This window comes from Leptopilina heterotoma, unplaced genomic scaffold (assembly GCF_015476425.1).
Source record: "Leptopilina heterotoma isolate Lh14 unplaced genomic scaffold, ASM1547642v1 Lhet_90, whole genome shotgun sequence".
Classification (NCBI taxonomy): Eukaryota; Metazoa; Arthropoda; class Insecta; order Hymenoptera; family Figitidae; genus Leptopilina; species Leptopilina heterotoma.
In genome coordinates, this window is record NW_025111194.1 from 872,816 (window position 1) to 900,012 (window position 27,197).

The following is a 27,197-nucleotide window of genomic DNA, read 5'->3' on the forward strand; positions in this document are numbered from 1 at the left end:
ATTGAGTGAAAATTTGTGATTCTTAATGTCAAGGAATGTATATAAGGTCAGTGCATAAAGCAAATAAAATGGAATAATTTCTCGCTTTTTTTTCTTGTAAATGCGGTCACTCACGAGACGATAATCCCCCACTTTTTTCTTTTTTTCGTCATAATATTTGATTCGAATTGAAAATTGATAAGAAAGAGACAGTGAGGTGCGCTGGTGGAGGGGGAATAAAAAGTCTCTCTCTATATATATAGGAGGTGAAAAAATTGCACTATAGCTATTTAAGTTTTTAGTCGTTGATGAAAAGTTGAAATAAAAAAAAGGAAAGAAGAATTTTTTTTGTATTGGATTTTTTTTTTTTTTTTAAACAATAATAATGGAGGCGGTGCCTATGGAAAGTTCATTTTTTTCATCGCCACTTTTATATCCCTTATTGACAATAGTGACAGTTTTATTTGCCCTTTATTATTACACTGAATCAACGCGTTTAGTTAAACTTGGAAAAAAATTGCCTGGTATGTAATTTTTGGAAAAATAATTGTTGTTTTTTTATTAACATTTTGTAAGTGTTAAAATTTCCTAAGCAAAAAAAAAAAAATTTTTATTGTTAATTATTTTTTTATTATTATTATTATTTATTGTTAATTTGTATTATCAACTATTTTTTATTATTATTTAATATTTATTTGATCTATTAATTTTTTCTTCGTTTCTTATTATTCTTTACTTTTGTAAATAAATAAATGAAATACAGTAAAGTTAAAATTAATAAATTACAAAAACTAAATAAAATTTTTTTTTTTTAGATGGGGGGGGGGGTTTAAAGTAACAAACTAATTTTTAAAAATGAAATAAAATTGAAGAATATTTTTTATTAAATTTTTAGGACCCCCAACGGTACCATTTCTTGGCAATGCCCTAATAGCTGTTAATGTAAAACCAAAAGATGTTTTGAGTAAAATTCTCGAGCTCGATATTTATGGAAATGTGGTTCGAGCATTTTTAGGACCAAAACTTGTTGTTTTCCTCTCAGATCCAAGGGATGTTGAACTTATACTCGGCAGTCATGTTCATATTGACAAATCACCGGAGTACAGGTAATTTTAATTTAACTTTAATTAAATTAATAATTTTAATTTCTTTGAAATTAATTATTATTTATTATAAATTTTCATATTATTTATTTATTATATTTGTTTTTGTTAATTTTCATTATTTTTTATATATCGTTCCAGTGGATGTTAAATTCCTTCATATATAACTAAAGAGGTCAATAAAGGAACTATTATTGCCCTAGGTCAATAATGAGTTATTTATTGACCTGTGATCGGTCAATAAAGTGTTTATTATTGCCCTAGTGTAATAATGGTCAATTTATTTTCCAGCAAGTGGTCAAATAAAGTGTCAATTATTGCCCTAGGGTAATAATGGGCAACTTATTGACCACTGGGTTATAAAGAATTTTTTTTTAGTCACTACAATAATTATAATAACAATAATAATAACAATAATAGTAATAATAATATAATAATAATAATAATATTTTTAAAATTATTCACAAAGATTCTTCAAGCCCTGGTTAGGCGAGGGTCTATTGATAAGTACAGGAGAAAAATGGAGGACGCACAGAAAAATAATTGCCCCCGCATTTCATTTGAATGTTCTGCGATCATTTGTCCCCTATTTCTATGAAAATAGTCGTGATCTTGTTATGAGATTGAAGAAAGAGGCTGGAAATGAATTTGATGTTCATGATTATATGTCAAGTATCACTGTTGATATTCTATTGGAGACTGCAATGGGTCTTCGAGGTGAAAATAAGGAAAAAAGTGGTTTCGATTACGCCATGGCAGTTATGAAGTGAGTTACAATTAATTTCAACTTATTTTTAAAAAAAACCTTCAAAATTCTGATTTAAAAAAAAATTTTTAATGAACTGCATTTGAAATAATTAACTTGTTCTAAATGGTTTAAAAAATTTTCTTCACCACTTTAAACTGATTTTGAACAACTTTAAACTAGTTTAGAACCAATTAAAACTAGTTTAGAACGAATTTAAACTACTTTTGAACCACTTTAAACTAGTTTAGAACTAATAAATGGTTAAAAAAAATTTGTTCACCACTTTCAACTGGTTTTGAACCAATTTAAACTAGTTTTGAACCACTTTAAACTAGAACCAATTTAATTTAGTTTCGAATCACTTTAAAATAGTTTTAAACCCCTTTAAACTAGTTTGGAACTAATTAAAACTAGTTTAGAACGAATTTAAACTAGTTTAGAACCAAATTAAACTAGTTTTGAACTAGTTCAGAACAATTGAAACTTGTTTAGAACAATTCCTTATTTTGAACCACTTTAAACTAGTTTTGAACTAATTCTAAATAGTTCGAAATCAATTAAAACTAGTTTTATATTAATGGAATTATAACTTATTAAAACTTATTTTAAATTCATTTCTAAATGAGTTTCGAACTTATTTTTAATCACGTTGAATTGATTTTAATCGAATTGAGTCTAATTGAAAATGATTTTGAACAATTATTTTAATTCTTTTTTAAAATGTTTAAAATCACTTCAAATTTATTACGAACTATTTCGAACTGGTTCTGTAGCAATTGTGACAATTCTCGGTAGTTTTCAATGATTTTGGGACTGTTAATTTAGTTAAATTTAAATTAGTTAATTTATCAGCAAAAGTTACTTCAGTAATGAATTTCTCTTCTTTGTTTTTTTTTTAAAATTATTCTTAAGGAAAGAAACTGAAAATTAATTAAGAAAAAAAAAAATTTCTCACGAAAATGATGATTTCGTAAAATTAAATATGGATTTTAATTCTATTTTAATGATATGATAAGAGGTCGTGCCATTTATAGAAACGTCATGAATGTCAATTTTTCTTTTTCTTTCTGTTTTCTTTTATTCTTTTTTCTGGATTCATAATATTCATAAAATTAATTAATTATTAATGATATTCTATACACGCTGAGGCGCATTAAAAATTAAAATTTTTGTTTTTCATTTTTCCTTTTCTTCATTTTTTTTTCTCGCAACCTAGATTGTGTCAAATTATTCATCAACGACATTATGATGTATTATTGAGGCTCGATGCACTATTTCAATTTACAAATTTCGCCAAACAAGAGGTGAAATTATTGAATACAATTCATGGCCTCACTTCACGTGTTATTCGTAAACGTAAAGCCGAATACGCCGCCAAAGGACAACTCTCACTTGCCGAGAAGGAGAAGCAAAAGGAGGAGGAACTCAAGAAAATTATCGAAAATGTTAAGGCAGATGAGAAAAAATCGACTTACACAAATTTGCATTATGTGCGTGATGATTTGGATGAAATTGACGAAAATGACGTTGGTACGTTACTTTCTTTCTTTTTCCGCAACTACTATTAATTTTTTTATTTTTTAAAATTGTTTCTCATTTCTATTTTAATTAAGAATATGTTATTTATAAATAGAAGTTATATTTTAATTTAGTTTAAATTTTTATTTTTAAATTTATTACATAAAAGGGTAAAAAATGCTTTCTTTTGACACTAGGTGAGAAAAAAAGATTAGCCTTCTTGGACTGCCTGCTGGAAGTGTCAAGAGGTGATGGTCCAAAATTAAGTGAGGCGGAAGTGGAAGAGGAAGTGAACACAATTATGTTTGAGGTATAAATAACATTATAGAAATTAGTAAAAAAATTATTTTTTTTTAAACTTGAAAAATTTTGAATTTTGCAAAAAAAAATGAAAATAATTTTTTTTTCTGGGGTTTTTTATTTAGGGTCACGATACAACAGCGTCTGGGTCCAGTTTTGCCCTTTGTGTCCTCGCAGCTCGTCAGGATATTCAAGTAAGTTTATTTTGATGTATATACTCCGAAAGTACAAATCATCCTAAATTTAATTCTTCCCATTGTACACGCAACTCAACCTAACCGGAAATTGTTAAATATATCTCAAAATAAAATTACATACATTAAAGTACTTTGTAATATTTAATATTACTGTCATTTTATACGATGTGCATTACAATGTAATACATTTTTATATTGTTATAATAATACCTATAATATTAAAAAAAAAATGGATAAAAATAAGAAAAATTAATATTATTATTTAATGAAATTGTTAATAATTAACCTTCTTTTTTGCTAAAAAAGATTGTTAATTAATTTTTTTTTTTATAAAAGATTGTTAATTAATTTCTTTATTTTTTGTTAAAAAAATATTGTTAATTAATTTCGTTTATTTTTGTTTCCGTTAATTAAAAATGTAATAAAATATTATTCATAAAAAATTGGATTTTATTTTCAGGACAAAGTTTATGAGGAAATAAATGAGATCTTCAATGGGTCTGATAGACCGTGCACCTTCCAGGACACAATTGAAATGAAATATTTGGAAAGAGTAATTTTAGAAACTCTCCGATTATATCCACCTGTACCTGCAATTGCAAGACAACTCAATCAAGACGTAAAACTTGGTAATTAATTAATTAATTAGTAATTTGCTTAAATTTTTTTATAAAAATTCGCATATAATTTTCTTTTTTCAATAATTGCGTAAATTTGTAAGTAATAATTGTGAAATAATTTATTTCTTATATATAAATATAATCGTAATATTAGAGAAAATATTTTTTAATCTTATTTTAATATAATTATTAACTAAAAAAATTTTTTTTAATTAATTATTTTTAAAACTTAATTTATTTTAATTAATTTTCAGCTTCTGGAGATTATACAGTACCAAAGGGATGTACAGTTGTTATTGCACAATATAAAATACATCGTTTAGAAGAATATTATCCAAATCCTGAAGAATTCAATCCGGACAATTTTTTGCCCGAAAAAATGCAAAATCGTCATTATTATTCCTATATTCCATTCAGCGCTGGTCCCAGGTTTGTAGAAAATTTCATTAGCAATATTTTTTTGAAAATTAATAATTATATATTATTAATTAATTATTATATAATTATTTAAAATTACAAACTATGAAAATTAAAATTTAAAAAAAAACAATTTTTTAATAAAGATCCTGCGTTGGAAGGAAATTCGCAATGCTAAAATTGAAAGTATTGCTCTCAACAATTTTGCGGAATTATAAAATTAAATCAAACTTTTCCGAAAAGGACTTTAAATTACAAGTTGACATCATTCTCAAAAGGTCAGATGGATTTAAAGTATCTCTCGAACCACGAGTCAAAGCCAGTGCATAGATTATAATTTAAATTATTATCTTACATTTTATTATAATATTATTATTATTATTATTATTCATATAAAACATATATTGTATATTTATGGCATTAAGTTTTTTCGAAAACAAATAAATAAAAATCACAATTTTACAAAACTTCAGTCGAAATCATTTAAAATTTTTTTCTTTTTTCTCTTTTTAACAAATTAACATTTTAGAATTAACGATAGGTATACAGTGTGTTAATTGTAATATATTAATTAAATTAATAAAATTTATTGATACCGCTAATTATATTAATATAATAATTATATTATTATTATTGTTCTTATTATTTTATAAATAAAGTAAAAATTATTTTTCCAAAAATATTATTTTACATTTATTATTATTATTGACTCGTTTTGCTTTTCTTTCCATATTTAATGAAATTGACTATTTAATTAAAAAAAAAGAAGAAAAAATACTGATCTTTATTTTCTAGTATAATTATAAATTTAAAATGTGTCGTTTAAATTTTTTCCAGACACATGTCTGTGTTATTATCATTTTGTTCTTATCAAATAAATAAAAAGATTCGCTATATACATATACTTTATACTGTTCTCAATTCATTGAGTGGCCTTTTTTTATCTTTCTTCATGACTATATATTCGGAGAGGAATTCCATTCCCCAAGGCACGATGAACAACACGTTTAAACCCAAGAGTACCAACTGACAGAGGTCATAACTGTTAGTCCAATCTTTGATGAGACCTAAATAACAAAAAAAAAAAAAAATCGATTATTTTCTCGACCAGAAAAAAACAAAAAAGAGGACAAAGAAAGAAAGAAGCAAAAAAGGAGGGGAAAATGAAGAAAAATGGGAAACAATATTTTTAACTGAATGTTGAATTTTATAAATTGTATATTATAACATTTTTGTTGTTGTTTCATTTTTTGTCATTCTTACCAACAGCTGGTCCAAATACAATTGATATTCCTCCGCTAATTATAGCAAAAACTCCATAGGCCGCTGCAAATTTATCGACAGTCAAATTTTCCACCACCACTAATGCCTGCGGTACTATCAACCACGATCTCACCATACCAATCACAGCCACCATACAAATTAATCCCATCATCGTGTGCTCCAAGTAGAGAAATCCTGAAAAAAATTTAAATTTTAAATTTGAGGAAAAAATATCTGCCTTATTTTATTCGGAAATTATTTTATCATTTATTCACTAATTATGGACAATAATTATGGTACACAATTAATTTATCATGGACAATAATTATGGTTCCATTAATTTTTTTATGGACAATAATTATGTTACACAATTAATTTATCATGGACAATAGTTATGGTACATAATTAATTTATTATGGTCAATAATTATGGTACAATTAATTCATTATAGACAATAGTTATGGTACATAATTAATTTATTATGGACAATAATTATGGTGCCATTTTTTTTACCAATTTTCGCCATAGCCATGCAAATCATGGCAATGAAAAATAATTTTTTTGGCCTCGCGTCAACGACCAATGTGAAGATGGAGAGAAGAATTTTGGAGACAAGTTCAGCGGTTGCTCCAACAGTTATTGCCAGTGCCGCGTCGCTTTGTGTGTATTTGTTTTTAGCCATCATTAATGGCAATAGAGAACTGAACGTGAAATCACTTGTGAAAACAAAACTCATTCCCAAACACGTGGTAATGAATGTTTTATCACTCATTAGTTCCATGTCAATTACATCCGATAAACTCCATCTTAAAATCAACAATTTTTCCATTTATAAATAAAAAAAAAAAAAAAAAAAAAAAAAAAATTATAAATTCCATTTATAAATTGAAAAAATAAATTGAAAATTATTTTTTCAATTATTATTATTATTCTACCGTTTTTTCTTCTTTTTCTCCAAATGACTGGCCAAATTGTCTCTCGATTGAAACACTTCCTTCTCCTTAAGCATTTCCTTCTCCTTCAATTTTTCCGCCTCCTTCGACTTTTCCATTGACATTAATTCAATAATTTTTGGTTTCTCGTAAAATTTCGTTTTTACAATAGCCTCGGCATTATTTAAATTATCAAAACCAACGGGCATACGTAAATTTGCCAAACTCGACGATGACAATGTTTCGGTCACCAATTTAGCGACGCTGCCATTTTTATGCGAAACCGTATTTGCTCTTCGGCGAATATTTCCCGATTCCATATTCGACACGGATCCTCGTCGCGATAATGATGTCTGAAAAAAATTTATTTAAATTCAAAACATGATAATAATAATATTTTTTTTATTAATTATTAAAAATAAATTTTTTTTTCAGTTTCTTTTTATAAAATTATTTATTAACATTATTTCCATCGTCGTCTTCTCTCAGGTTCCTGAGACTGTTCCACATGCTACTCATCATTGGAGGATGAATTGTGTCAATTGTCGAGCGTCGTGTCAATTTATCGTGAATAAATCGAAACTCTCCAGAAAATCTATTATTACCAATGGATTCTCTTTTTATTAAAATCATTTTTTCACCATTCACTGTTTTTTTCTGTCGCTTATAGTGCCATTCGACTGGGTGCATCAGGGCCATTCCCACAATGCAATTTAAACTCAATGCTCCAATTAGCGCCGAAGTTCCTATTCGAATTTAAATTAAAATTATCAACGAATTTTTTATTAAGAGATTGAATTTTTTTTTCTTAAAGTTTATTTCATAAAAAAATTAAATTTTAATAAAATTTTTTTATTAATTGAAATAAACTTTAAGAAATTATTATTATTATTATAAATAATAATAATAATGAAATAAATAATTTTTTTCTTTAAATTACAATTTTATTCGGCAAATTTCTATCGTTTAATGCGGCTTTTGTTTGAGAAACACTACGCGGCAGGAGTGGGGGGAACGCGCTCGCCAATCAGTGTTCGCTACCCCCACTCTTCTCCGCGTAGCCGAACTTTCAGCTATTAGTAAAAATTCGATTCTATTTTCTCAATTCAATTTGATTTTGTATTCTTTCTTCTAATTTAATTGCAGAGGCACAAATTGTAATTTAATGCAATAAGTTTGTAATAAAAAGTTTACAGTAAAAAATTATCAATAATAGTAATTATAAATAATATAAATACAAAAAATATACATTATTATAATAATGAAAAATAAATAATAGAAATACAAAAAATAAATATTATTATAATAATTAAAAATGATGAAAAGAATAAAATTTAAAAAAAAAATTTTTGAATATTTTTAAATATATTCAAATTTTTTGGAAATTAATTGGAAAATAAAAATCGAAAAAAGAATTTTTGTTTCTGAAACCTGAAGGGCGAGTGCAAAAAAAGTACCTCGGAACCCATAAGCTTTCATCATCTTTTCAATCCAGATTGGATAAACAATGCAACCAAGACCGACAATCGTCTGACAGGCGCTCATGACCTGTCCAGGAAGAACAAAATGTAAATAGGATTATGAATACAATTTTGAGAAACAAATGAGGAAGAGAGAAGGAAAAGCAAAAAAAGAAAGAAAAAAAAATGAAAGAGAAAGAAAGAAAGAGATTAATTTCTACATACGGTTGCTCTTCGCCGTACAAAGTAGGCGTTGAAATTTGTATTACAAACAGTGAAGAACAAACCGCAGCCAATGCCCTGGAGAAAAAATATTATTGCCAATTCCATGACGTGATTCACAAAAGCTATCAAAATATTTGGAACGGCAAATATCACGGCTCCAAATACGCCTAATGTTCTTGCTGAAAATACTTTTAATAGTGGACTCGTTCCCACTCCTGTAAATCAAAAAATTATAATAATTACAAATATTATTATGACAGAATTTATTATTATTTTTTTATATAATTTACCTGCAATTGAGAAACTAATATTAAAAACAGAATTGAGAATTGTTGTAGCCGAGCCAGCATTGCCCGTTTGATTCAAAAAATCTCCAAATAATATCGTAAATGATGCTGCCGGTCCAAAGGCCGTTATCTGTTAATTCAAAATTGCAAAAATTAATTATTAACAATGTCTATTCTCAAATTATTTTACACTATTAATTATATAATTATCTTTTACACAAAAGTAATTAGTTTATAATTATTATACATCTATTCTTTTTTTTGTAAAACCGTATATAATAAATAAAAATTAATTACATAAATTTTGATTAATTTAATTAATAATTAATTATTATTAAAAAATTAATTATCTTAAGAAAAAAAATTTTGTTTAAAAAACATATTTGCATTTATATTTATTTATAGATGGAACAAATAGTTATTTATTATAATTGGTTTGTAAAGAAATAGTTAGTATAATTACTTAATAACAAATATTTTTAGTTAACATAATTAGTTAACTAAAGTTAGTTAATTAGTTAATTAACTAACAAATAGTAGAGTAAAATATTTTAGGAAAAATTATTTAAAAATATCAACAAATTATTTATATTTGTAAATAATGATCAAATTGTCATATGTTATTTTTTTGTTATGGATTAACAATAATAATAATATTAGATATAAAGAGATAAGTTGACGCGTATTTGTAACGTCAATGATGTATAGTGTCATTTTTAATGACTATGTAAAAAGAAGAAGAAAAAATGGCGAATATAAACTTCTATATTTATCATTTGGAAGAGATTGAAATCAAAATAAATTAATCTGATTCCAACGAGAATTATTATTGTTATTATTATTTTCTTATTTTAAAATTCATTTTAACTCACAATGACTATTAGTTTTTTGTTATATATTTATATAGGTCATAGAGGTAATTGTCCCTTATCTTCATTGTATTAACGTTTTGGAATTTTTTTGTGTAGCAACTTATTACAATCTTTTGCAATTAAAAAAAATATATTATCCAATTTAATTACATCATTTTTCTTTAATTGTTAATTTTTTTCTTCCTCGTATTTTTTTTTCTTTCACAATTTTTTAAATTTCAAGTTTTTTTTCATTTTTCTATTTGAATTTTTTATTTTATTAATATTTATTTTGATGTTTTTTGCTAATTTAATAAATTGATTAACTAACTAATTTAATAAGCAATTGAATAGCTAATTAAAAAACTAATTTTTTAGCTAATTAAGTAACTAAATAAATAGTTAATTAAAAATACTAATTAACTAGTTAATTAAATAACTAATTAATTAAAAAATTAATTTTTAGCTAATTAAGTAACTAAATAAGTAGCTAACTAAAAATACTAATTTATTAACTAATCATGTAACTAATTAACTAGTTAATTAAATAAGTAATTAATTAACAAATTGACTAACTCATTGATTCATAAATTACTTAATTAAATAATTAACTATTCAAGTTAAAAATTCACCAAATTTGAATTAAAAAAAAAATTAATTAACTATTTTACTAAATAATTAACTAATTCATTGACCAGCTAATTAATCAATGAATTAATTAATAATTAGTTTTATTAATTAACTAATAATTAATTTACTAATTATCTATCTAATTAATTATTGAAACTAAAAAGCTAATTAACAAACTAATTAATTAACTACTTAACTAAAAAGCTGACTAATTAAAAAATTAACCTACTAATTAGCACAAAAATTAACTAATTAGACAATTAACATTTCAATTTTTTAAAATTGTTAACTAATTAACTAAATGACTAATTAATTAAATAAATTAAATAAATAATTAAAAAACGAATGTGAAAAATAACAAAAAATTTTTTTTGTTCTTAATTAATGAAAATTACGCACAAAAACTAAAATTAATCCTAGGGCAACCATCCAACCCCAGCCACCGTCTGGTGCAATTTCTTCGTCATCAAAAGTTTCTTCTTCGTCCTCATCTTTCTCTTCCATAATTGTTTTTTGCATTTCGGTGACATTTTCTTTTTCCACTCCCCCCACCCTTGTTTCTTCGGATACAATTTTTGTCGCCCCGTTGGCGGAACCGGAAATAGTGCGCATAATATTTTTTTTTTATTATTTTTTAGTTATATTCAGAAAAAAGTTTTATTTTTTCAATTTAAATCCCGCCATTATAATTATTTTCTCAATAAAAAATGATTTTTAAGTTAAATTACGTTTTAATTGTCAATGAAAAATGATTTTCAAAAAAAGGAATTTGCAATAAAAAGTGATTTTCAACAAAAGTAAATTTCAATAAAAAATAATTTTCAAAAATAGGAATTTTCAATAAAAAATGATTTGCAATAAAATTAATTTTCAATAAAAAAATTGTAATACCAAATAAGTTTTAATAAAAAAAATTGTAAAACAAAATAATTCTCAATAAATAATAATTTTTAATACAAACTGATTTTTGGTAAAAAAAAATTAATTTTCTATAAAAAAAATTAATATTCAATAAAAAAAATTGTAATACCAAATAATTTTTAATAAAAAAATTTGTAAAACAAAATAATTTTCAATAAAAATAAAAAAAATGTTGACGAACGAAAAACACAATGAAAATTTTCCCACTAACTAAAATTAACTTTAATTTTTAGGAAACATGTTATTTTTTACTTTCTTTTGTAAGAAAAAAAGTTTTCCAAAAAAAACTAGAAAAAAAATTGCAATTAATGAAATTTATTCACTTGATTAATTTAACGATATCATTATGTATATTTTTCCGAACTGCACAGTTTTTTCACAATGAGAAAAAAATTTCCATTAAATTTCCATTTTCTTCAAAAATTATCAAAGTTTTAAACCGAATAAAAGAAAAATTTAACACCAATTTTCAAAAATAATTTTTTTCCGATCGTTCTTAAGGAATTTAAAACATTTTTCCTCTTGTCTTTTATTTTTTTTTGTATTTAAAAACCACCAGTCGCGACTACTTTTTTTTGGACAAGTCAGAGATCAAATGCACACTTAATGATTGTAACTAATAGATATTAATGTTGAAAACAATTAGTAGCATTTAACACCTTATCAGGAGAAATCTTGTCAATGCACTAACAAATAAAAGCGACAATTCTATTAAAAAAATTGAAATATTTTCACTGCTGCGCATCTCTTTGCACGTTTAAAAGAGAAGAAAAGCAAAGAAGATGACAAAAAAAAAGAAAAAAAAAATTCAATGATCCGATAGAGAAAATAAACTAAAAAAAAGAGAGAGATATATAGAGTGAAAGAGAGGGGAAAATAAATATTGGCATTATTAAACTATCGTGTTGTTAAGTAATGAAATGTAACAAATAAAAAAAAATTTTTTGTTTAAAATGGTATTAAAATTTTGACATTTCAATGTTTTCATCGCTCTTTATATTACAAAACGGAAAATTTATAGACATTGCGTCTCACATATAAATGGGAAGCAACCAACTGTCTTTAAATGAGTTCCTGATTGTGTAAAAATTATTTGCAGAGCGATTAAAAGCTAGGCAATTAATATACATACCTTCTATTTCTGAGATTTGAAAACCTATTTTGGAAAATTTTAGAGAAAATGATGTCAGTTTCAAAAAAATCGAGTTTTATTTGACAGAATTTTAATGAAACAATATTTCAAAGTGTTTTCTTTGTTGTTCCGTTTTTTACATTCTTACGAACTTACGAATTTATTCCAAACATTTTATTTTATTTTTTATTTTATTTATTTTATTGTTTCATTTCCATTGCCGTTTCTATTTTATTTTTATTTTATTATTTAATTTGTATTTTTATTTCCGTTTCTATTTCATTATTTCATTTTTTGTTTCTATTTTATTTTATTTTATTTATTTAATATTACAAATAATTTATTTTTTATAAAAGAAAAGGTTTTTTTTTAAGTTTCAAAAAGTAGAAATTCGCCTCGCATTTTACTATAATTGTTGTGAAAAATTATTAAAAACTAATTTTCTATAAAAAAAAGACATAAAAAACTAAAAAAAACTGTAAATAGTTGGATACGTGGCATGGCAGCGTGGTTAGCGCTCTTGCTTGACGCACGAAGCGTCCTGCGTTCGATCCCCCGCAAGTGGAATAGTTTTTTCATTATTAAAATCAATATCTCTGTAATTTACATAATTTATATTTTATTTTGAATTATTTTAAAAATATTTAAATTGATAAATAACAAAATTAATGAAAAATATAATATTTATTTAATCCTACTATTTAATACTAATAATAATTGTAATAAGGTTTAATAATATTGTAGTATGTTAAAAATTACAATATAATAATTATGAGAATAATAACAATCAAAAAAGTAAAAATTATTTAATAATAAAAAAAATAATAATAATTATAATAATAATTAAAAGTGAAAATAATAAATAATTATAATTAACAGTAATTTAGAGAGTAACAATAATAATAAAGATTGCATTGCGAAAATACCTATTTCATTTTTCTCTCATTTCATAATATTTTAACATAATTTGTTCAATTAAATAAATAGATAAACGCGTATCTAATAATAAACTCGCAACTCTCAAATCTTTTTTAATTCAGTTTCTTTTTTCCAGGAAAAATGATAATTTTTTATATTTAATTAACAGCTGAAAACAAAAGTCAATTATATACTGATATTAAAACAAAAACAGTAATGAATTAAAAAATCTCTCATTGAATTTACCTAATCTAATTTTCCTCTTTATTTTGTAAATAATAGATAATTTGCTGTTATTTATAAAAATGAGATAAACGCCCCCTGAAAATATGCAACCACGACTGCATTGGTGTATTGAAATATTTTACTTTACAAGTACAGCAGGCGCCAAAAAAAATTATTATTATTATTATTTAAAAATAAAATTCTTTTCGCGATTTAAAATAGTGAATATATTTTTGTTTTGCCGTTTTTATAGTTTTAGAAATTTTTTTTTTATGAATTAAAAAAATGAAATTTTTTTTTTCATTTTAATTGGTTGAAAAAATGTAAAAAAAATTACAAACTATAAAAATTTTAAAAATTATTAACTATAGAAACTGTAAAAAAAAATTATAAATAAGAAAAATTATATAAAAATTATAAATAAAAAAACTGAAAAAAGAAAAAGAATAAAATCAGTTTTAAAAAAATTTAAAAATCTGTAAATAAATAATTGTCATAAATAAAAATTACAAATAATTTTTTTAGCAAACATTTATAAACAAGAAAAATTAATAATGCATAATTAAAATTTATTATAAAAAATATTTCTGGAGAATATCAATTGAAAATAAATTCATCTCCAGAAATTAAGGTTATTGTCATTAAATTAAATTAAAATAATCTTTTTCTTATGAATTTCTAATCTGACAAAAAATTCAACATATTTGTATAATTATGTATTCTTTTTTATTTCGACACAGTAGCAATCATTGACCTTGACAATAAATTATCGTAATATTTTTTTTAACCTTTCCTTTATTTATTGATAACAAAAAAATGTGACTTCAAAATAAAAAAGAAATCAAAAAAAGAGAAGAAGAGAAAAGTTGATGATAAGAAAAAATCCCGGAAACTAAAGTCAAATAGGTATTTTGTATATTATTTTTTATTTTTATTTATTTATTGCATAAAAAATTTATTAAAATTTATGATAACTAAATTAATGTTAAATATTAATTAAATTATTTAATAATAATTACAGAATAATATTAACACCTAATAACAATAATAATAATAATAATAAAATTAATAATAAAGAAAAATAAAATAATAAATCATAAAAATAATAATAAAAAATAATAATAAAATTCTTCCACCTTTAATAATAATAATAATAATTATTATTATTAATTTATTTACTAATTAATTTATTTATTTAATATTAATTTATTTTTTTAATAACTATTAGATATTATATAAAATAAATTAAATTAATTTAAAAATTAAAAATTTTGTTTAACATGCAAAGAATCCTAACAATTTTTTTTTAAAATTCAATTTGTTAATGTTATCGCAAGAAGGTGAAAATTTTTATCTGATATCCAGAAAGATCCTATTTGAAATCTTACCAAATTTTCCTCAGCAGGTACAATGACGTGTAGGAGAGAGTGAGATAAAAAAAAAGATTTGAGAATAAGAGTAAAAGTGAGAGAAAAGAAACCTGAAAAGATTACATATCTCTAAGAAAACGAGTCATAATTTTTTTATCCATTGTTCAAGAATGATAAAACGTAAAAGAAATATATCAAAAGTAAAGTTTCATTTTGTAAAAGGTGCAGTCTTTGTTGAGCCATAATAAACAACTGATCATAGAAATTTAATGATCAAAAAAATATTCATCAACACTTTAAATTTTGAAAATCCAATATTATTTTTAATTGATTTTTCTAAAGAGAAAAATAAAATACATCGTAAAAAAAGAATAAATAAAGAAAAGAAATACATTATTTTAAAATTAGAAAAAAGAAAAAAAAATTATGACGCAAAATTTTGTTAAAAAACCATTGCCACCAGATGGCGGATGGGGATGGGTAATTTGCATCGGTTGCAGTTTAATTACGGTAAAACAATCATTTAATTAACGCTAAATACGTGTGTTTATAATTAATTATTCTAAATCGTAAAACAATCAATTATTTACTATTTTTATTTAAATTTCTTCCTTTTAATTATATATCGACTATTTTTTTTTTAATAGCCAATGGAAATTTAAAACGATTTTAATAAACATATTTAGATTTAATATTGTAAATATTGGTTTATTTTTGGTTCTATTGTTTTGGTTCTTAAATTGGTTTAGTATTGTTTCGATACTAGTTTAGTAATTATAATATCGTTATTATTTTAAAATCTATTAGTTAAAAAAAATAAATGCAATATTGATTCAATGATAAAATTAACTTTTTCTAGTATTGGTTTACTATTGGTTTCGTTTTTGGTTTTTAATAATTTTCCGACAGTTCAAAATGACGAAACAAGTGAAAAAAATAAACAGCGATTTCAACATTAAAATAAAACTTTTACTTTTCCTTTAATTTTCGAAATGGTTTATTATTGGTTTCAAATTGGTTCAGTATTTTTTTTATACCAGTTAAGAAGTTACATAACATTTATTCTTCAAATTTTAGCTCAACATTAATTCACTTAAAAAATAATAAAAAATTTAATAGTTTATTATTGGTTTATTATTGGTTTCTCGTTTGGTTCGCAAATTGGTTTAATATTTTTACAACACTAGTCTAGAATTGGGAAACATTTGATAAAAATTAATGCAATATTGATAAAATAGTAAGATAAAACTAATTTCGCAATGGTTTATTAATGGTTTCTCATTTGGTTTTAAATTATTTCCATATTATTTCGACACGAGTTCAGAAATTACGAAAAAATTAATATAAAAATTAGTGCAGTATTAATTGGAAATTAGATAAATGGAAATATTTTTATTGTTTTATTATTGGTTTTATTTGTTTTGGTTCTAAAATTGGTTTAGAAATGTTTCGACACTAGTTGGCAGAAATATTGAAACAACGAATAAAAATCAACACAATATTAATTGAGCAATAAAATGAAATTAATTTTTTATTGGTTTTTTGGTTTCAAATTGGTTCACTATTTTTTTGATACCAGTTGAAAAATTAAAAAACAATAAAGCTTCAACAAAATTTAGCTCAACTAATTACATTTAACTATTTATGTTTTCTAGTAAAATAAAAATTATTTTCTATTGGTTTATTATTGGTTTTCTGTTTGGTTTCAAATTGATTCAATATTTTTTACGACACTAGTTCAGAAATGAGAAAACAATTGACAAAAACCAATGGAATATTGATTCAATTAAATAAATTTGCTTTCGTAATGGTTTATTATTGGTTTCTTTAATAGTTTTTTTTAATTATTTTCCTATTGTTTTCTTGTGTGTGTCTAAATGGTTTTTTATTGGTATCTTATTGGTTGTTTTGATTATTTTCTTAATATTTTCTTATTGACATTGCCTTCAAAGTATTGGTTTTTATTGTTTCCCGATTGGCTTTTTTATCTTAATGGTTTTCTTCATTATATTCTTATTATTTTCTATTGTTATCGTAATGGTTTAGTATTGGTTTTTACTCATTTTGTTTTATTTCCTAATCATTGATTTTCTGCTATTCTTAATGGTTTTATATTGGTTTCTAAGTACTTTCTTATTTACTTTTTTTATTGATATTTTAATGTTTTCTTATTGGCTTATCTACTGGTATTTTAATGGTTTTTTTATTGGTTTATATATATTTTCTTATTGAATTATTCATTTCTTAATATTTTTTAATGGTTTTTATTTTTTTATCTGTTTACTTATTAGTATTGCAATGTTTTCTCATTGGTTTCTTTTTGGTTTCTTATTGATTTCTATTTTCTTATCTGCTTTTTTATTAGTATTTCAATGTTTCGTCATTGGTTTCTTAATGGTTTCATTTTGGTTTCTTATTGGTTTTTTTGATTTCTTCTTGGTTTCTATTTTTTTATCTGCTTTCTTATTAATATTTCAATGTTACGTCATTGGTTTCTTTTTGCTTTCCTCATTGGTTTCTTATTGGTTTCTTTTTTGTTTCTTATTAATTTTTTATTGATTTCTTATTGGTTTCTTTTTGGTTTCTCACAATTTTCCAAACTGCATTTTTATTGGTATTTTAATGGTTTTCTTATTATTTTTCTCATCAGTATCTCATCGATTCTTTTTTTTTTGGTTTCTTTTTGGTTCTCCACTGCTTATAAAATAATCCTCAATTATTTATTATCTATACCTCCAATTGCAATATTAACTAAAAAAAATTTATATTCCATTATTCTTCCAATATCAATCATCATTTTATAAATAAACACACTGACCTCAATGAGAAATTTCCACTGGCTATTGTGAAAAGCAATTACTAACTCATTATCTAAATACGAAAAAAAATAATAAATTTTAAAATATAATTAATAACAATTAAGAAAAAAAAAATTTTTACCACTATCGATCTAATTAGTAATTAAGTTACTCTGAAAAATGCATCTCTAGTTATCCCTAAGGTCTCTGGATCCATCATTTGGTCTTCTATTTGGCGATTTACTAAGAGACCTAAAAATCGATTCAACAAGAACTTCCTTAATAATGAGTGTTCTTGACGCTAATATTAATTTTTCAGGTAAAAAAATATTCAAATAATTTTTTTTTATAATTTAAAAAAATTTTTCTTAATAATTCATAAATAATTTTTAATTTTTAATTAATTTTTCAGTATAAAAAAACATTTTTTGAATAAAATTTTCAGAATAACACAAACATAATAACACTTTTCAACGGTCAATGTTTTCTCTCTACTTTAAATTCCAATGTTTTTTTTCTCTTTAAAAAAAAAAAAAATTCTGATAAGATAAATCATCAAAAGTCTATTGTTATGATAAGAAATGCTTCCTGACATATAGGTGTAAATATTAAAAAAGAAAAAGAAAATAGTTTGTTTAAATCGAGATATTACACACTTTATATCACATTCACAATTATTTATATAGTATATAAATGTATTATATGATTTTTCTCATTAAATAAAATGTGTTTTTAATTACAGGTATTTTTTTTAGGTTAATTTATTCAAAGGTATATTATTGTTTAATTCAAAAAAATTTTTTTTGGTTATTTACAAGAATTTGCTTTTTAATAATATTTTCTTCTGTTGTTTCTTTTTTTTTATTACAATTTTTACAGGACTTTTTGTTGGCTATCTATTGACTAAATATTCGTACCGAAAAGTTGCATTTTTTGGTGCGTTATTAAATAGTACGGGTCTTATTTTGACCTCGCAAGCCAATAGTCTCACTCATATTATTTTGACTTATAGTATTATTGGAGGTAAGAAAATTTTATTTTTTAAAAATAATTATTATAATTAATGATTTTTCCCTCTTTTTTTCATTCTAATTTCTTTTTTTTTTGTTTTTTATCTGTTCTTTTTTAGTTTTGGTAAATTTAGTAAATTAAAAAATTTTTTATTTTGTAGAAAATTAAATAAATAAATATTAAATAATAAATGTAGTAAATGAATTATAAATATTTTTTATTTATTTAAAAAAACAGGTATAGGTACAGGATTAGCGCTCGCTTCGTCTTTCGTGGCATTAAATAGTTTTTTTGTTAAAAAAAGAGGTCAAGCTTTGGGTTTTTCAATGGCAGGAACAACAATGGGAATGATGTTAATGCCACAGGTAAACAATAATTATTTATTTAAAGTAAAATAATTTATTTATTTTATTTTTTAATAATTTTATTTCTTATTCATTTTGATAATTAATTTCACAAAAATCTAAATATTATTCAAAAATTAAAAATCTTTTGTTCTTTCTAGATCGTACAGATTCTTCTAGAGATTTATGGATTTAGAGGTACGACTTTAATTATTGGTGGAATTTCCTTGCACTCGTTAATTGGCGCATGTTTGTTATCGCCAGTTCCCTTAAAAAAAGTGGAAGAAAAGGTGAAAAAATGACGTTATTACTTTAAAATAGGTTTTTTTTTTAGTTCAAATTTCGTCCACGCCCCACGCTTTTTATTGGTTAGCACTCAAGGTCACGCGACACCAGCCAATCACCGCGCGTGACCTTGAAAGTCCAGCCAATAAAATCAGTGCGTCTCTTCCCCCTCCACTTCCAATTCGTATCTGAACCGTTAAAAGACGCTTTTCTTTTAAATTTAGAAACTGAATATAAAATTAAAAATAAAAATTACCTAATTTCCAGTTATTCGAGAGTGAAAATTCGTTTTCGGACGAAATTGGCGAGACGTCGGGAGAAAATAATCCACTATTGAGTGGTAATGATAAGAAAGAGACGACAATTAAAATACCATTGGAGGCAACAAATAAAAGTGGAGCATTGAAATTAAATGAAAATTTAACGAAAAATCACTATCAAAGAAGAGAAGAAAGTCTAACGATGAGAAAATCTTATTTAAAAAAAATTAAGGACTTCTTTGGTTTACATTTATTGACAAACACGAAATTTCTCAATGTCATGATTGGAGTGAGTTTGTTTTACGTTGCCGAGACAAATTTCAAATTATTTACTCCATTCTTCTTGTTCAGTATCGGTAAGTAGAGTAATTTTTATTTTTATTCACTTTTTAGAATTTAGAACAGAAAAAAAAATTATGTCACCTCTGTCCAATTTTTTTTTCTGGAAAATTAATATTATAATCGAAATATTTTTAATATAACATTTAATATTTAATATAATATTTAATTTAACAATTTAATTATTTATTTAATTCCTATTAAATATTTCATTGAAATTTTAATTTTATTTACCACAGAAAAAACAGATTTAAAAAATTTTTTTTTTAATTTTTTAAATTCAAAAATTATTTTTGCAATTTTCTTAATTTCGAATTTTTTTATATCGTCGATTTTCTCTTTTGCCTTATTGAGAGTTACAATTTATAGTCTCTGGTAAAAATAAAAACCACTCGAACTTGTCAAAAATCGAAACAGATTTTCGAGAAAAAAATAATTTTCTTCTTTTCTTTTTTTGAAAAGAGGATATGAAGAGGAAAATAATTAACAAAAGAGAGAAGAGACACGAGACAGTCGATTTAACATTTTGTCAATTTTCCCTCTCCTTTCCCTTTTCTTCATTGATAAAAGTTATTAGAGCTGAAAATTTTCCCCTCCTCTCTTATTGATGACGAATTTTTTTTCTTGACCTTTAGACATTTTTTTTCTTTTGAAAAAGTCACATATCAATTTGTCAGCAATAAATCTCGATTTTTTTTTTTGGACAATATATTAAGTTTATATATATATATGTATTTCACTTTTATTTGGCAAAATTTCTTGGCCTTTTATTCTCTTCTTTTGGTTGCTTTGTGGGCCCTTTTAATTCTTAGGAATGACGAAGAAGGAAGTTGCATTTTGCCTTTCGCTCACCGCCTTTATGGACGTGTTGGCTCGACTCGCACTTCCAACCCTCTTTGACAAACTTGGTTTCAAGAAACGCACTACTTTTTGGATCTGCGCTTTATGCATTGCCATTGGACGTTCAGGTGATAAATTTTAAATTTTCAAAAATATTTCACTCACTAATTTATGTGCAACGAATTTTTATTTATCGCAAACTATTTTTTTTCAATTTTCCCTAAAATTTTTATTTATACTTTATTTTTTATTATTTACATTTTTATTTATTTACTTTTATAATTATTTGCTTATTTATACTTATTGTCTTTTTATTTTTTTTATTTAAATTCTACTTTTATTTTTATTTACTTTTTATTTTTTTTATTTAATATTTACTTATAAGGAAATCAAAAATTTATTTAATATTTATTTTTATTTACTTGTGTAATTGTTTACACAAAAAAAATTATAAATAAAAATTGCAAAGGTTTCAAAGTAGCCTAAGAGTTATTTAATTAAATTTAGAACGTAGTGAGCGCGGCCCGATTGGAGTGGGGGTAGCGAGCAGTGATTCGTGTTCGCGCGTCCCCTCTCCTTGAGGGAAGTTGCGCGCGCAGCCGCCGAACTCGAAATGAACTTAAAATAATGTTTATTAATAGAAAAATATGAATAAAACTGATTTCAATTTTTTTTTCTTTTCAGTATTCGCCGAAGAATCGAACAGTACAGCTTTAATAGTGACATTAGTAATTGTAGGATTTTTGCGAGGGTCAACAATTGTAAATATGAATTTAACAATTTCTGAGCAGTGTACATTGGAAATGTTGCCCCACGCTTATGGAATATTTATGGTGTTCAAAGGGACATTTGTCGTCTTCTTTAGTCCCGCAATCGGTAAATTTTCAATTTAATAATATTTTTTAAAAATTACTATTATTAATATTATTATTATTATCATTATTTATTAATATTTTAACAAATATTTAATTTCACGAACTTATTTTTTTCTTACCTAATAAATATTTAAACAAATGTTTAATTATAATAAAAATAAATAAATATTTAATTTTCCTTTTTTTACGTTTTGTTTGTTCTTCGTTTTTTTTTGTTTCTTTCGAATTTTATGTCTAGGTGAAGAAAGATATTTTATGTCTTGGTGAAGAAAGATAATAAAAATATTTCTTAAACGTTTTATTTTTTTTTTTGTTTAGGATTCGTTAGAGACCTGACAAGTAGTTATCGAATTTGCATTCATTTAATGTCGGGAGTAATATTTTTCGCGATTGCCATTTGGGGCGTTGAATATATTTATGAAAAAATTAAAAGTCTGATGATGAAGAAAAAGGAGGCAAATCTCTCTGAATACAATAAAAATTACAGGACATTCCAGTGATGGAAAAAAAATTTTCATATTGTTTATTTTGTATATTTTACTACTGTGTATAAAAAAACATTAAGACTTACGATTCGACTGTTTAGTTTTAAATAATCAAATTATATGTATATTGTAAATTAATTTTTGTACTATTGTTGGACTTTTGTTTACAATTATATATTGTAAATAATAAATTTTTTTAATAAAAAGAAGAAAAATAAATTTTGTATTGTTAATGTTTGTATAGTTAATTGTTTATGTTCATTAATATTTAATTTAACATTAAAAAAAAAAAAAAAATTATTAATATTTAATATTTATTGTAAAAAAAAATATAAAAAACTACCTTCTCTATTGTTCTTTAACAAATTATTGTTACTTGAATCAAAAATATAATAACTAACAAATAAATAAATGAAAAAAAAATTTTTTTCTTATTTTCTTAGTACATTTTATTCTTTTTACACTATTTTATTTTATTTTACTTTTTTATTTTATTTGAGAAGATATCATTTAGACACAAAAAAAGAAGAAAAGAAAAAAAATTTTAATTTTTTTTTTATTTTATTTTTTTATTTTATTATTTTTATTTTACTTTTTCATTTTATTTTTTTATTTTTTATTTCACTTTTTATTTATTTATTTTAATTTTTTCTCTACTTTTTTTTATTTAATTTTTTTCAGTGTTGACTAAAAATAATAATTTCAGTTCGACTCGAATAAATTCAACATTTCTCTCTTTCTCTCCTTTTGTAAAGAATTATTAAATGTACAAATATTGTCATTTCAATGGAGTCAATTAGTTGGAAGAAAAATAAATTTATTTGTGGATTAAAGTTTACGATTGGATGAACGGGCAATTGATTGATCAGCAGCTCAATTAAACTAACAGCTCGTGTTAAATGGTACTGAATAGTTGTTATCATTTTAAAAAATATTCGTGTACTGAAGAGACGTTCCTGAGAATAAAAAAAAAGTTTTTCTTTTTTTTTTATTTATATTTATAATTAAAGTGAAAATATTCTTAAAATTTATATATTTTATACTAAAAAAAAAATAATAATGAAGGCATCGAGTACTTTTTTTCTACTACTCATCCTTGGTGAGTTAATTTAACGATAATTTCTCATTTAAATTCAATAGTTGTCTTTTCAATTTCAATTTTACACCAGTGGCATGAATGTTAATAATATTTTTTATTATTACTCCCTCAATTGGAAGATTTTTTACAAAATAAAATATTTTTAAGAAAGAAGTGATAAAATTTTAATTAAATTATTTTTTCTTTAATTTACAATTTTTAACATTTTTTGAAATTGTTTATTTATTCATTGACATAAAAATATTAATATTCCAAATTTTCATTGTTATATAGTTTTGATGTAATTTTTTTTTTTTTTAAATTATATTTTATATTATATAATTTTATATTTTTATTATAATTTATAATAATTTTCTTAGTAATTTTATTATAAAATTAAAAATTATAAAAAATTCCAATTTTTTTTATATAAAGAAATTTTTTTTCCTATTTCTATTTTTTAGGTTTTCTCACAAAAGGATTAGGGACAAATTTCTCCGCGATATCATCGAAATTAATTGACGAAAGTACATTGGAATTTCGTGATAAATTGATAAAATTATGTAAATATAATTCGGGACCCGAGGCAATAAGAATAATAGAAAAAGCAGAAAAACAATTAAAAGCAAAAGTGGAATTGAATTTAGAAAAAACATTCACTGAAATATTAAAAATGAAATATGTTTTTAAAAAATATTTCAATGAATTATGCGACATCGATTATGCTGTGCATAATTATATTATTGCCATAAAACCATGTCTAATTGAAAAAACAATTTATTATCCATCGACAAAATATTCAAATTACATTCATCGTGAATCACAAATTGCAACTTCTTTTCCCGAAAATCATCAGATTATCGATTTAATTTGTGATGGAATGAAAAATTGTAAGTAAAACTAAATATAGAAATTTTATTTTTTCCAAATAAAAAAAAATCTTTTTTGTAATTTTTAATAATTTGTAAATAAATAAATAAATAAAAAATAAATTTATACTAATTTTATTGAAAAAAATTAACAATTTATTGATGATTTTAATGCAAAGTTTTCTTTTATAGCTTTAAAGGAAATTATTGACGTCAAATGTTTTGAGGAAAAATTCTCAAAATTGAAACGTTGTTTTGTGAAAAATAATTATTTTCAAAATTATGTTTGGATTCTGAGAAATTTCAATACAACTAATGTGCGACCAAAAAATTTTCCCTATCATGTGATCACAAATGCTCAGCCATCGTTTCTCACGGATCTGCAGTAAATATTAATTTTATTAAATATTTAACACTATAATAATATCGTAATTATTAATAATAGTAATAAATAGTAATAATTTTTTTGTTCAGTTAAAAAAACAATACTTTTTTGGTAATTTAGAAAAATACTTTTTTATTTATTTAGAAAATAAATAAATACTTTTTTGCTTATATAAAAAAAATACTTTTTTGTTTATATAAAAAAATACTTTTTTGTTTATATAAAAAAAATACTTTTTTGTTTATATAAAAAAAATACTTTTTTTTACAGGGAAATTATTGACTTTAGAAGATGTCTCATTGATACTCTAAATACCTGCAAATATTCCTCATTGGGATATAATATCGAATTAAATTTCTTTCCGGACATAGAAAAAATTAACAGTTTATTCAATTAATTACTGTTTATCGTCATTTTTTTTCATTCAATAGATTAAAAAGAAATTTTTTTTTTCAAAATATTCATTCTATATATATGTATATGTAATAATAAACTTTTTATATTTTTGCGAAAAAGGAGAAATAAACACACTACTGTATATTTGGTTGCCTATTGTCAGGAGGTCATTGAAGAGGAGAAGGGGAAATTTCCATTTATTCCTAACCCCATTTTCCTTAAACAATAAAAATTATCTTTATACTTGTAAATTGTTAAAATAATCATTAAAAATAAATTTTTTTTAAACGTACCTAAATTTTGGAATTTTTTTTAACCAAAAAATTGATAAAAAAAAGAGGAATAGTGTTTTTGAAGATAAAAAAAAATGAAGCTAAAAGCCATAAAAAAGAAGAAAAAATGTTGAATTTTAAGAAATTCGATTTTTTGAATTTTTTCGAATTTTTGATAATTTTAGATTTTTTACCAAAGAGTGGAGACTAAATGCCGTAAAAGAGAAGAAAAAATGTTGTGTTTTAAAAATTAAAAAGTAAAATATTTAAACTTGTTTGAAACGAATTTGAAAACTAATTTTGAGTTTAGTTTAAAACTAATTTAAAGGTGTTTTCAATTTTGAATATTTAACAAAACATATAAATGAATTTTAAAATAATTTCCAGACTATTCTGAACAAGTTTTATAGTTGTTTGAAACTAGTTTAACTGAAAGAATGGGAAAAGACAATTTTAAGTAAATTTATTTTTTCAACTAGAATTGAAACTGGAAATGAATATTCTAACTAGATGGTTATACAGCGCAGTACGATCGGTTGCCTACTATCAGGGATCATGAACAAAGAGTTCCAACTAGTTTTAAATAAGTTTTAATACTATATCTCTAAAAATAATTTTTAACTGACTTTCTTATATTCAACCAAATTTTTATTCTCAAACTTATTTTGAATTATTTCATTATTTCGAACCATTTTGAACTATTTCGGACCAGTTTGAAACTATTTTACCAATTGTTTGATGATCTCAAACAAGTTTTTCACTCTCAAACTTATTTCTAACCAATTTTAACCAGTTTGAAACTATTTAAATTTCTTTCTAAACGGTTTTAAATTAATTTAAAACTCCAAACTTGTTTTGAACCATTTGAAACAAGTTTAAAATTGTTTTCATTACTTTCTTGCTAATTTAAAACAAGTTTTTATTGTCAATCAATTAGAACTAGTTTTAAACAGCTTTAAAACAGCTTGTAACTGGTTTCTGTTGAATTTCAAATAAATTTTTACTCTCAAACTGATTTTGAACCACTTTGAACCTGTTTAAAACTGTTTTTAAGTGGTTATATTACTATATTAATATAATCTTTCAAACTACTTCTAAAACAAATTTAAAACAAGTTTCTTTTATTTTTTTTAAATTTCGAAAATATTTTTACTCTTAAACTTATTTGGAACCATTTTGAACTAGTTTGAAACGATTTTTACTAGTTTCTTGATCATTTCAAGCAAGTTTTTTTACTCCCAAATTTTTTTTTCGAACCATATTGAATGACTTTGAAAATTGACTTCTTTGAAAACGAATTTTTGGTAATTGAAATTAATTGAAGATTAATGGAAACTGAAATTGAAATTGAAGTTAAAATTAATTGAAAATGGAATTGAAATTGATTAAAAATGGAATTTAAATTAATTCAAAATTAATTGAAAATGGAATTGAAATTAATTGAAAATGATATTGAAAAAAATTATTCTTTAATTAAATTTAAAAAAAAAGAATTTTTCTTTCAATTAAATTTGACTAATTCTTACGTATTGTAATTGTAATATATTTTACTTTCAATCAAAGACCAAGATATATATTTGAAAAAATCTAAATCGCGAAGGGAACAACAACAAATGAAGAATTGAAAAATTATTATTTACACACCTTTGACTAACGAAAGTCAATTCATTAATAATTCTCAGGGTCGATTTTTTGTCTCAATGGTGGGTGTGTCTAATTACACTCGAACATATTTCATGATCTATTTTTTTTGTATTTTTTTTTTTTTAATCATTGTTTCACTTCTAATAAAGGAGCTCATTATGGGTATGGAAGAAAAAATCCAGTAAAAATTCGTAGATGATTTGTTTTTTAATTTCTTTGT

At 23.2% G+C, this 27,197-nt stretch overlaps 3 protein-coding genes across 6 annotated transcripts; 2 read left to right on the forward strand and 1 right to left on the reverse strand.

The window, feature by feature from the left end:
* Window positions 1-262: 262 nt before the first annotated feature.
* LOC122511781 (cytochrome P450 4g15-like) lies at window positions 263-5,484 on the forward strand. Its single transcript, XM_043627261.1, has 9 exons — window positions 263-503; window positions 875-1,085; window positions 1,552-1,848; window positions 3,047-3,360; window positions 3,546-3,658; window positions 3,774-3,842; window positions 4,306-4,474; window positions 4,720-4,894; window positions 5,029-5,484. The coding sequence occupies exons 1-9, from the start codon at window positions 365-367 to the stop codon at window positions 5,210-5,212; spliced, it is 1,671 nt and encodes a 556-aa protein (XP_043483196.1). The 5' UTR covers window positions 263-364; the 3' UTR covers window positions 5,213-5,484.
* A 106-nt stretch (window positions 5,485-5,590) lies between these two features.
* LOC122511779 (monocarboxylate transporter 9-like) lies at window positions 5,591-11,260 on the reverse strand. The gene is made up of 9 exons (XM_043627260.1): window positions 10,930-11,260; window positions 9,053-9,179; window positions 8,763-8,977; window positions 8,535-8,625; window positions 7,540-7,823; window positions 7,081-7,430; window positions 6,659-6,951; window positions 6,146-6,340; window positions 5,591-5,949 (listed from the first exon to the last, which is right to left on the reverse strand). The coding sequence occupies exons 1-9, from the start codon at window positions 11,140-11,142 to the stop codon at window positions 5,789-5,791; spliced, it is 1,929 nt and encodes a 642-aa protein (XP_043483195.1). The 5' UTR covers window positions 11,143-11,260; the 3' UTR covers window positions 5,591-5,788.
* Window positions 11,261-15,324: 4,064 nt separating this feature from the next.
* LOC122511798 (monocarboxylate transporter 12-like) lies at window positions 15,325-25,205 on the forward strand. Of its 4 annotated transcripts, none has more exons than XM_043627282.1 (11): window positions 15,325-15,606; window positions 18,087-18,213; window positions 18,774-18,917; window positions 19,143-19,270; window positions 19,411-19,539; window positions 19,802-20,150; window positions 20,946-21,101; window positions 21,658-21,849; window positions 23,876-24,301; window positions 24,473-24,665; window positions 24,936-25,205. In XM_043627282.1, exons 1-11 carry the CDS (start codon window positions 15,523-15,525, stop codon window positions 25,060-25,062), a joined length of 2,055 nt encoding a protein of 684 aa, XP_043483217.1. In that variant the 5' UTR covers window positions 15,325-15,522; the 3' UTR covers window positions 25,063-25,205. The 4 variants fall into 4 exon arrangements, with proteins under 4 accessions (XP_043483217.1, XP_043483221.1, XP_043483218.1 ...); XM_043627283.1 differs by having other exon boundaries at window positions 15,478-15,606; window positions 18,098-18,213; XM_043627285.1 differs by lacking the exon at window positions 15,325-15,606 and adding an exon at window positions 18,637-18,665 and having other exon boundaries at window positions 18,086-18,213.
* Window positions 25,206-27,197: the final 1,992 nt, after the last annotated feature.